A 12490-nucleotide genomic window follows, 5' to 3' on the forward strand; every position below is an offset into this window, starting at 1 on the left:
TTGTTTTAGTTCAGTCATCTTTTGCCATGAATTTTTGTAACCTTGTTTAGATACATGCAAATAAAGTACAATGTGAAGATGTAAATATAAAGTATTAGAATATAAATGTAAAGAAAACACCATTTTGTACAATTTAAATGATTACACGCTCGTGAAAACAATATTAGGATTATTTTATATTCATATGCCAATAGATCCATTTCACCTCAATCTTACACATTGAACCTTTGAGTTGAGATGAGTTAACGGACGCACACTCAGTCAGACTCAGACTCACCTGCTACATTGAGTTTAGTGTTTGTTAAGGTGAACATTTCACTGAATTGGGTGAATTAGTAGCCAACCGTACTTTTAATTGCATGTAATATTTTTATTATTAACCAACATATGATGTGCCTTCCTCCTTATTCTTCTCCGCTCGGTGGTAGGAACCTTTTCGCGGAGGAAGTGCTTTTTCCACACGGACGTATTTCACTGAGAGCCCGCAGATGTCATCATACGATGCTAGCTGTTAGCTTCCTTTACACAAACCCCATCACGCGGTTCTGAGAGTAATTCAACTCATCTCTTGCAGTTTTTTCACCTGAGTGTTTTCTCTTCAGAGGACGTGTCTGGTTCCTCTCTGAAGTGTCTGTGAAGCGGGGTGTGCTGCTCCGTGCTAACCGTTAGCCAAGTGCTAACAACCGGGACAGCAACTAAGTTACATGCGTGTTCTTCCACAGCTGTCATTCCCAGTGGCAGCTGATCCGCGGGGGCCGAGGAGACTCTGACAGGTTCGTTCATCTATCGATACTCTGTGATTTACCTGGTTGTCGCTGCTATGTTGTTGCCTCTGTTAGCAGTGGGTCTCGAACACATGCCCTGGTGCACAGCTCGAAGATGCTTCACTCGAGTGACAGCCACGATCACTGTGTTCAAAACACACCAGACTCCAGTATGATGAAGGAAGAAATGCTCCTGCCAACGACATTGATCGATATGTGTGTCATGACGTAGGTGACATTGAAGTCTACTGTCATTCTGCTGTGGAGAACGTCTGACCCCACTTTAAACCAACTTTATTTATAACAGCAGATACCTATAGACTGTATGTAGACCTCCTGACACCCAATGACATATATTTTCTGTTCATACAGAGGGAACATTTAGTAATAATCATAAGGTAAGATAAGAGAATCCTTTATTAGTCCCACAATGGGGAAATTTGCAACATTACAGCAGCAAGTGTCAAAAAAAGGCATCAGTTGGTAATAACCATAGACTGTATATATCAAGGTAATAACAAGTGTAAGGATAATCATACTTAAGTGTAGGGAAATGTAAGAAGATATATAGAAAGATATGAATGGAATAAAAACTAATATCACATTGTAAACACAAGAAAAACACCTGCAGTGTGAAAAGTCTGTGTGTGCAGAAATAGTTAAATCCATTAGAATAATATTTGAATAAATTAAATACTGAGCAAGGAGAATAAAACAGCTGCCCTTTTTTCTTCGACATTGACCTGGGTCTGCTCAGGGGCAGCTACAATGTTTTAGTCCCTTTTTAAATGTGTGAAATGCATATTTCAGCTCATTCCACACTTCAAAATCTAACTCTCCTAATCTATCTTTTTATCAGAACTCGTAGCCATCCATCCCGGTCAGACATCATGGAGCTCCAGGCGGTGTTGATGGCAGCTGGAGGGGGCTCTCGTATGACTGATCTGACATACAACACCCCCAAGCCCATGCTGCCCGTTGGCAACAGACCCCTCATGTGGTACCCGCTCAACCTGCTGGAGAGGGTGGGCTTTGAAGGTAAGAGCTGGGATTTTCATGGTACTATTACTTGTTATACTCTGGAAACTACTGTACATCGTTAAGCCCTGTTTGTGTTAGTCCAGCCACGGTTAATGATAATAGTGGTATCAGGTTCTTGGTCATCTCAAGAATCACAGAGGCTGCTGTGCTCTTGGAAACCTTGAATTCAGCCGAAAACAATTTGTAGCTTTCTGCAGATCTTTGCCTCAAAGCTTTTCTGTCTCTGAGCTCTGAGCTCTGCAGGCTGTTCCTTCAACCGATGATATACATAATCAGCTGCATGACCTTGTATAGACAGCTGTGTGCCTTTCTGAGCATATGTAGTTGAAGCGTAGAGTCAACATGAAACAAATTTTGGTCTGCAATTGGACGTACGCATAGGGGTCCTAGTGGACATGGATGGATCATAACATTTATGTCACAAGAACCATAGTGCACCCCAATGGACTGGTGGACTCGGAAACTGGGAATTTTCCTTAAAAGAAAGTGAAAATAAGTATTTCTTGATCCACCTCCTTGTCTGGATCTGCTAAATTTAACGAGTTCTTAATGGTCCACGTCTCGTCCTGTTTTCCGAAAAGAAAATTTACACTAAATTAAATTAGTGTTGATTACCTGTGTTAAAACATAGTGAAATAAAATACAACTGATCGTTTAAAACTGTACCACACCTTAACCGAAGCTGTTACATTTTAATTACAAGACCAGTTATGAGACTTAATTCCACTCTTGGTGGGTGCACAGCGAGTGCGTGAGCAAAATTGCCTCCAGGAACATTGCGTTGCTCCTTTCAAGGCGTAAAACCTATTAAATTTACAATTGTGCTGCTTTTTCGAGTCGTACTTTTACCAGCTTGTCAGCACATCATCAGCCATTGTCAGGTGTGCATTTCCTGTCTAGATTTACAGTCCAGACTTTTGCCTCTTGCTCTGCAGCATGCAGTGGGTCCAAAACGCTGGGCGTATAAAGGGATCTGTTGTAGTGTGCTGTTCTTGCCAGTAAACAGGGCTGTTCTTTATAAAAGCCTGTAGGTCCTCACTCACCTAAATACAACTGGCTTTCTATACATAATCATCCTGTGTGGCCAGTAGTTTACTGTGTGCAGCCAGCTAGCCAAAGCTCTGCAATTTGGTTTTACTAGGCTGACACAGCTAGAGTGAACAAATGCCCGCTGGAAAACATTGTATGCAGACCAGGCCATTTAAAGTAGATGCACTCTGCAATGTTTTAGATTCATAAAAGCAGAACAGTGGTCTTAGCATGAAATAAGGTTTAGGTTGTGTCAAATACTGTAGATATTCAATAAGGACCGGTCTCTTCATCTTTGCACTAATTTATGTTTTTCTTTTTACTTCCAATACTATAGCTTTTTGTAAGCAAAATCATAGATTCATAGGTCCTGCTGACCTTTTTTATTCATTAAAATCCATCATAACAGTTTGTGTTGGTTATCTAATGTGAATAATGTCTAAATCTTTGTTTTAAACTGTGTCTTCAGAGGTGATAGTGATCACCACCAAAGAGGTCCAGAAGATGATGAGCACAGACCAAAAAATGAAGGACGTGAAGATGAAGCTGGATGTTGTTTGTATCCAGGAAGATGGAGACATGGGGACTGCAGACGCACTCAGACACATCTCGCAGAAAATTAAGGTATGTGGCCTATTTAGCCGTGGTTGTAGTCAATCCTGTTATTCTGTCTGCAGAAATATTTATGTTATGTCATTTCAGGTGTGTGGATGAATTACTCTTAGCAGCTATGAATACAATTAAATAGTACACAAGTAGTTAAAGTTATTGTTTTAATCATACAATGATTAAAACATTAGTTCGATTTCAATTCTTCCACTGCAGCACTGCTTCCCTCAGTCTTGGCAGAGGGCTAAACAATACACAACATACCCACCAGTTACCACTGTAACGCAAGCCATTATTGTTTTAATGAAAGAAGCTATTCTCCTGTGTATAATGTCAACTCCATGCAAAGAAAACTGCAGAAAGTTCTGCGGAAGAGGAGAAAAACGATAAAGATTGTTGGGGAGTTTGAGGTGGGCTTTGTGTGTTCTGCTGGGTGACCACTCATCCGTGCCTTTCCCTCTCCCGGATGGTCAAGGCTGCTGAAGTTCCTCATTTCACCTTTTTAAAATACACACAAACATACACAGACACACACGTTTTAAAATGCTGACATGCTATCCATGACCCCCAACCCTAATTTCCAGGCCCCCTCTGTATCCTGCCTGCTGAGCCCTCCATCCAATACTCTCTAAACAGATGAGGTCATGGTTAAGACTCAAACTCCCTCTGCTGCCAGTTTACCCAGTGCACCATTTACTCTCATCCTGTAGTCATGCACATCTGTGCAACATTTGTATTTGGTTATATGTCATCCCTTTGTATATGCCATTGGTCTGACTGGCCTCCTGTGGCCATTAAAACATGTTCTCTCTAAGGCTCTGTGGAGCTTAGAAATGTAAATATATTTCTGAAGCTTTTGCTGTAGTTAGGCTATCAAGGATTTTCATATAGTTTTAATTGCTGTTTTCTACACGGTCAGGGGGAGTTTATTTATTCAAGAGTTACAATAATTGTCTTCCATGACTCCGAACTGATTAGTACTTAAAAAAAATATTGTTTGAAACACACCATTAAAAAAACAGGCAATGATTCCTAAGATGTCTTTAATCAAGCCCATATGAAAAAAGAAATCTGTTTGATATTATACACTTTAACCATAAACATTATCATATATCCAATTACCTAAAACTTAAACTAAGGAAATCAGAAAAGCATAGGAAACGCATATTTTTTATAAAGTAAAAGGTTCCATATAACCGGTCTCTAGTTGAAGATTATTGTGATAGTACTAAATGCAAATGCAGTCAGGAAATGAGCAGGAACAAGTTTCTGAAACAGGGATCAAACCAAAACAACTTTTCTTTAAAAATACTTTTTGAGGAAAAATAATTTTTTTAGAAACATTTAATCAGTAACAGAACACATGCAGGTTGGTGTCAGAACATTTTGTGAAACAAAACCAACACACGCAGCTTCAACTATTAGATTCTTTATTTACTTTAAAACCAATCTAGGCTGAAATATTGATTTATATCGTATAATTAGGAACTGAAAAGAGTTATTCTCCACATATACTCACTGCCAATTGTCCCAGTTCAAAAATCACTGAAATGTTCTTACAGATACCTTTTGTATTAAAAAAAATAACAAAATTAGTTGGCTTTGCTTTTGAAAAGAATTATCAAATGCTCAAAATACCATATTTGTTGTGACATGTGAGTTAAATGTTTTTTCCTCTGGCATTTGAATAGGTCTGTTCAGATTCTTATTTTTTCTCTTCACCCGAAAGCTCTTTCACAGATGCAAGGTGTACACGCGCACACACACGCACACACACACACACACACACACACACACGCATTTAAATAGGACTCGCTCCAGCATGCTCCCATTGAGAATAGTCAAGTTCCTAATCCTTTGAGCAGCCAGCTAGATTAGGGGCATTGAGTTACACACACTCACACACTGGATGGGTGATGAGTGAAGAACCGTAACCGTGGCCTGCCAAATCCCAGCACAGAGATCACTCAAACTGTCAAACCGATGCATGAGTACAGTATAGACACACTCACACACGTACACAATCACTCATCCCTTTACACAAACACCCTGCGATCAGGGGATTTGGTGTATCCTATCAAACAAAATGCTCACAGGAATCAGTGTTCACTCTGGGTGAGCACAGTGGGTCATTCCTCCTGATTACTGAAAAGAGAGATTATAAGCAGCATATTTTATTTTGTTCGCTCTTCAAACAGCGATGTTACACAAAAGTGGACGGATATGCCTGATTACTGCTGCGCTCTTTCACAATAATCCAAACTAGTGAAAGGAGTACTTTACGTTGGTCTTTTCGCTTTGTACGCTCAAAGCCCCTTTGACATATGTATTATCACTCAGGCTTAATCACCTGGCAGAATGGGTCTATGCAGGTCAAAGGAGCCATATATACATTGGAAATGAAGATTCAAAGGTTCAAATATGTTAGTCAGCTTCTAAGCCACATGATAAAGGGTGAAGAGAGACGCAGGAGTGAGAGATTGAGCTGAGGATTTTCATGAGAGGGACACAGTAAACATGCTTATATGAGAGTTCCTTTGTATTTCTTCCCTGCTTCGTTCTTTCCTCCCCCAGCCATGTCCACCTGCTTTCCCTTTGTCCCGTAACAAACAAGAGCTCAGACCAAATATTTTAAGGAAGTCGATGTTAAGCAAGGACAAGGTTTGGGCAAAGTCCATTTTCATTTCAGTTTAGTTCAAGTTTATTTTGGTCCACAAAACATTTTTAACAAAGGATTTGTTACCCCCCCCCGCCCCCCAAAAAAGCAAGGCAATATGTTTACAAAATAAATAAATAAAGGAGTAGATAAAATGTATGGACCACTAGGTGTAGGCTGAACCATTAACTTATCATCTCTTCATACCGAGAAGAATCCAAATGAAACTGGCCCTCAAAGCTTTTATCCTACAAAGACTTCTTTATTGATAATTCTTAACTCTGTTTTAAGCAACTACAACAAGAATCCATTCTTTAATAGTTTCTTTAATAAGAAATTTTTAAAAGTTGTTAAAACTTCCAGGTCTAAATATTAAAGTGATATTTACACCAAACATAAGTTTGACTAATGAAGACAACAATGTGTAAATGAATAGGTGATGGTTGTCATTTTTTAACAGAAGAAGTCAGAAAATTACATCAGGACTGAAGACCCAACCTAAAGCTAATACAGATCGGAGAATAATCAATGATCATATTGGTCACAGGAACGATGTCATGTTGACCTCACTATAAATTCAGAAAATGATGTTGCATAGTGTAGTAATGCATTGAGGTTTGCATCAGCATGATGTCGTCATTATGAAATTTGGTCATTAAAATTTAGTGCGTGCAGAGTATGCATCGCCCCTCCAGTCCTTTTCATTTTGGAATGATGTCAGTTACCAGGGAGGCGTCTGTGTGTGTCTGTATCAGTGTGTGTGTGTGTGTCCATGTATCCGTGTGTGTGGTCCTGACCTGTCCAGAGATTCTGGCTGTTGAAAGGCCAAAGTGTCTCTGTCTCTCCAGCTGACTCCACTCTGCTGCCGCCTGAGTGAGTGCCTGTGTGTGGGGATTGTGCAGGCCCCATGCGTGTGCGGGTGTGTGTGTATGTGTGCACACACATCCTTGTGTGTTCTCTCCCTGAACATGTGTGCAAGCTTGCCTGCTTGTGATAGAGGGAGAAGAGTGTTGAAAGGTCTCAGTGTCAGTAGGTCTCCCACAGACACCTCCAGCATGTGGCAGCTTCCTGTCGCCAGACCAGGTTATCCTCAGAGTTACTTCTAGGTCAGCTGCATGACCCTTGACCCCAGTGATACCTCCCTCACTGACACACACTCGCACACACACACGGAGAACTCTACTGTTCAGCATTTAAAAACAGATCACATATTATTTAACTGGATTATTTCACGCCTGGTAGCTTTGCTAATCATCAATACTCATTATTAAAACGGTGAAAATCAGGTTAGTGTTCCTTATATTCCACAAAAAAAATCACTTCATATATAATCAATATTTGCCAAATACTGCTGAGGTATGTTAACTTTATTTATACCAATGTTTTATTTTGAGCAAATATAAATGTTGAAAACATAGAATAGATGTATGGTTCAGCATTTCTTCACTTTCTAATATAGTTGATCATTTAATGTTCAACTATTAAGGGGATTGCTGCAATATCCTAAATGCATATAAACTTCACTTATGTTATATGCTCTTGATGGCCTGCATGTAGTTTTATAAAATTTAGTGAATCAAATTCTTCCAGTGTTTCTTTGATGACAGGTAGAGATTGACTCTGGTATTGCCCCCCTTTCTCTATCCTTGAGTCTATCCTGCATCCCTTCATCCATCCTTTAATTTTTTTATTCTTCCAGTTTATCTTTCCTTTCCCATTCTGTCTTCTGTCCTGTTGAGAATGGCTGTAAATTCTTCACATGTGTGCTCTTCTTCCTCATTAAATGCCGCCCCTCTCCTCTCACTCAGTCTCTTTCCATCTCTCTTAGTCACAGAGTGAGTAAAGATGTCTCTGTCATTAAGGTTGCTGGTGCTAATGGTGGGATTAGTCCTTATGCTGACAGCCTTCATCACTGGATACACAGATGGATACTGCACACATACACACAAATGTGGGCGTACGCACACACACATGACTAATGTAGGTTTTGGTGGAGTTACAAAGATATAAAAGGAGGTCAGTACTTAATAGTTTATCAGGATATGGATAATCTCCAGGCGATGAAATGCTAAAATAAAAAAAAAAGTTTCTCTGTCTTCTTTAAAGGTTCAGTGTGTATAATTTAGTGATATCTAGTGGTGGAGTTGCATGTTGCAGCTGAATACCCCTCACCTAACCCTCCCCTTCCAGACATGAAGGATAACCTGTGGTAGCATTCAGATGTCATAAAAACTTTAAATTTTTTGTCCAGTTTGGGCTACTGTAAAAAAAACATGCCGGCCTCTGTATAGAGGAACCACTCCCTATGTAAATATAAAGTATTTAAATATAAAGTTGCCCATTCAAGGGTAAAGAAAACCACAATTCGTACAATATGGATGAAGGACACTATCGAATACATCTCTATGTTTATTTTGTCTTCACTTTCTGCAAATAGATCCATTTCAACAATGGAAGGTTTCAATAAAGAGTGTTATGTGCTGTTTTTGAATCATGTCAGAGGAAAGTGCTCAAAGTAAACCAGCATAGCTTGTATGAGGATACAAAGTTATTTTTGTGATATTGTTTGAGTTGTTGATAGAAATATGAGCCAGGTCTGAGCACAAACTTATTGTGGTCTTGGTTTTCTTTCAGCCACTGCCGTGGCATGGACCACTCGACTTGGGTCTATGAGCGGCCCCTCCAAATTTTGGAATGATTGCCTTTATTTTTTTATCTGTCTGGCTCAATGTCGCTGATCGGAGGAGTTTAGGATTATCATAGCTTATTAGATACGGCTCAGTGTGTGTGGACTACATACAAGCAGTGCTTAACTTCAGTGTTGAACAATCCAACCTGTTCTTTCAATTTCTCTCTCCATCTCTGAGTGAGCTGTTTTGAGAACTGAAAATAACAAAGTCCGAGCTGTTGTGTCCTGAGGTGTTTATGTTGGCATATATTTATGTATAGTCTGAGTGCTGCAATGAGTGTCATGAGTGAGCAGAGCTCTCTTCATAACTATAACTCACCCTTCAATCTGTATTTTATGCATTTCTTTGTCTTTACTGGCTTTTGTATGTGTAGGGGTGACAATAGAAATGTCCCTAAAATCAAAACAAGTGGTGAGGTCAAGCTCCAAAATAGATTACACCAAGTAGAAAGCTCTCTTTGAAAGCCTGAAATCACTGTACTTGCTGAGGCAATCATTTCCATCAAGCCCCTGCAGAGATACTATGTTATGGTATTTTTTTCATACCTTATTATTACACAGAGAATTAAATTGGCAGCTTTGGAAATTGATCTTAATTTGCCCTCTGTTACTCGTCCACCTCTCTCCGCAGGCGGACATCCTGGTGGTGAGCTGTGACCTGATAACAGATGTGGCGCTTCACGAGGTTGTGGATCTGTTCCGAGCCCACAATGCAACACTGGCCATGCTGATGAGCAAAGCACATGAATTCACAGAGACGGTCCCGGGCCAGAAGGGCAAGAAAAAGACAGGTAACAGGATTTTTCATGAACATTGATTAAAGTGTTTGCATACAAAGATACTACATGTATGATGTCATTATGATGTCATGTTATATGATGTGTGACTGCTGCTCTATGCAATTGTTAAAACCTTGTGTTGTTTTAATTTGTATTGGTTGTTCGAACCACTGAAAGAAAGAATTGTTAAATTGCAATTGTAAAAAAAATGACAACTATAGTGCTATATAAGAAAAAGTATGATTTATAATTAATGTCACTCGTGCTTTATTAACACTATATGTATTTTCTCACCAGCTGAGCAGAGAGATTTTGTCGGTGTGGATCAGTCTGGTAAAAGGCTTCTGTTCATGGCCAACGAGGCGGATCTGGAGGACGGGCTGTCGATTAGGAAGTCCATCATGAGGAAGTAAGTCAGCTTAACGAAGTAAATCAAGCAATGAGCCAACAGAACTTCAAACTTATTAACTAAACTAACTAATAGGGGTGTCACCAAAAATTCAGTAGTCGGTGCCAATACCAGTAAAATAACACGATTCTCGATGCCAATTTCGATACCACGGTAAAAAAAAAAGTGCATTATTTGGATGTTGTTAATGTCATATACGGTAATTCAATGTGCTTGCGCTGCGCATATACTGAGGGTTATACGGTAGTTGCGGTCGCATGTGAGTGACGCTTTGTTGTGAGACACGTTATGCATTAAATGATACATCTGCCTCAAGCCGGGTTTACACCGGACGCTGAAGCGACGCCAAAGCGACTCGTAAGCGCAGCACCAAGCCATAAATAACAGCTGGCTCCCATCCACTCCCATGCGCCGCTTCAGCTGCTTCCGGTGTAAACAACCATGTGCCGGCGCGCTAAGGATTAGCGCGGAGCGGCGGCGTTGCTTCCGTGTCCGGTGTAAACCCGGCGTCAAACGCAAAATACTTCCATACACGACTCTTTGTGCCTTTTTAATAAACAAGTCGAGGTGGGGCGAACGCTGCAGCCGCAGTTGCCGTCTTGGTTTTCAGAATGTAAACGTCGACTGGTGCAGTACCGATGCTAATGCTAAGTTGCTAACAGCTGCTGGCATCGAAGCTGACGGTGCCTACGGTACTTCAAAAACTTGGGCATCGGCATCGTTTTGTTATGTTAGTATCAAAAGGTATCGTAGGTATCGGTTCTCGTGACATCCCTACTAACTAAGATAACGTACTTCTGATAAACATGTGTTGATGTATTGGTATTAGGTTTGTGTAAATGTCTTTAATTCTCATATATTGTTCAAAGTGAGTAAAATCACTCATTATGGTTGACATCTTATAAGCTTTTAATTCTTCAACATAGCAGCTCTGCCCTTAACATTTCAGGCCCTGTAATTAATGTCCATTTTGGGATCTTGGGTATTATTAAGATTTTGATGATATTTCTGCTTCTAAGGAAAATATTTATTGATCTACAAAACTCCTAATAGTTATTTTTTATCTTTAGTAGGCAAAAAATACTAATTTCTCTGGCTGTATGGGATGAACTTTAGCCAGATGTTTCGACAGATGTGTCCGCCCTTACCTGCAATACACTGGTTACAGTTGTAGCACGAGCATTGTCAGCACAGACTCTTGTGAAGCTTAGTTCTTTCCGCCATTGTCACTAACTGCAGGATCTCTGTGTGTGTATATAGTGCAGTGTGTGAGTGATGGCTGACCCCGCCCCGTGCACAAAGGCTTTATGAAAGAGGACATGTCTGGATTAGCAAAACCAAAAATGCTTCACAGTGTTTAACGTTATCATAATTTTGATGTGCTCAATTACTTTAATTTAGCAATTATAAAAGGGAAAACAATTTTCCCTTCTATTGAAGGCAGAACCAGCCTTTATTAATTTAGCCCCAGGGCCCATTTAATACCTACTTTTGACACCCATCTCCCAACTTTTAATTCTGTGCGTATTTGATTGTGGTTGGATGGTAAGTATGTCACATACATCTGTAGATTCTTAGTGTCGGCTAAGCAGATGTTTAGGTTTCTAATCAGAGGCGGTGTGTTTGAGGTTGTGTGTTCTGTGGCGGGTGTGTGGGATTTTTGTTACAGGAAGAGTACTCTAGGTAGGCTTTCGTTTCAGAGTCCCAAAATGCATGTATGTGTGGGAGCGGGTGTTTTGGGAGCTCGTAAATACTTCATGGAGCCAAAGCCACTGTAAATTCTGGCCAATAAGAGGGGGGCCTGAGCAGCTGCTTGCATGCTTCTCGTGTGTGTGTGTGTGTGTGTGTGTGTGTGTGTGTGTGTGTGTGTGTGTGTGTGTGTGTGTGTGTGTGTGTGTGTGTGTGTGTGTGTGTGTGTGTGTGTGTGTGTGTGTGTGTGTGTGTGTGTGTGTGTGTGTGTGTCCACCTACCTATATACTGTATATACTGTCATTTTCAAACACACAGAACACTCATACTGTGTCACGGTGTTATGGAAACACATTTTGCCCACTGCTAAACATTTACAGCTGACATTGAAAGATATATAACCTTTAATCACCACTGATCATTTACGCACACACAGGTCACACAACCACCCAAAACAGATATAAAAAAAATCTATCAACGTACAGTATTTATTACCTCAGGTAAAAAACACAATAAATCCCAGAGTTCTGGATTTTTAGAACCACCAGTAAGTAGATTTACAAGATTTGACTGTTTTCCACATCAGTACCATCCAGTCAAAGTTCACCACACACACACACACACACACACATTTGTGATCTGTTTTTAAATATGCACACTGAGACTCATGCATGATACTTGTACATACTTCATTGATCAGAACTTGGTCTTTCATTAAATAGTGAACTTTCTCCAAAGACATTATTCCCAATTAAATTTGAACTTTTGTAACATAAGCACTTTGATATTTTCATCTCAGGTCAGTCCACCTTTTACATTTTATGT

General features: G+C 40.0%; 1 protein-coding gene across 1 annotated transcript in view; it reads left to right on the forward strand.

The window, feature by feature from the left end:
* Window positions 1-474: 474 nt before the first annotated feature.
* Window positions 475-12490, forward strand: part of eif2b3 (eukaryotic translation initiation factor 2B, subunit 3 gamma) — a 30727-nt gene continuing 18711 nt past the window's right edge. The window contains exons 1-5 of the mRNA XM_061084901.1: window positions 475-773; window positions 1624-1802; window positions 3304-3458; window positions 9420-9579; window positions 9865-9976. Of these exons, the coding sequence (XP_060940884.1) occupies window positions 1655-1802; window positions 3304-3458; window positions 9420-9579; window positions 9865-9976 (575 nt within the window). The 5' untranslated portion in view covers window positions 475-773; window positions 1624-1654. The remainder of the gene's footprint in view (window positions 774-1623; window positions 1803-3303; window positions 3459-9419; window positions 9580-9864; window positions 9977-12490) is intronic.

Source organism: Limanda limanda, chromosome 13 (assembly GCF_963576545.1).
Source record: "Limanda limanda chromosome 13, fLimLim1.1, whole genome shotgun sequence".
NCBI lineage: Eukaryota > Metazoa > Chordata > Actinopteri > Pleuronectiformes > Pleuronectidae > Limanda > Limanda limanda.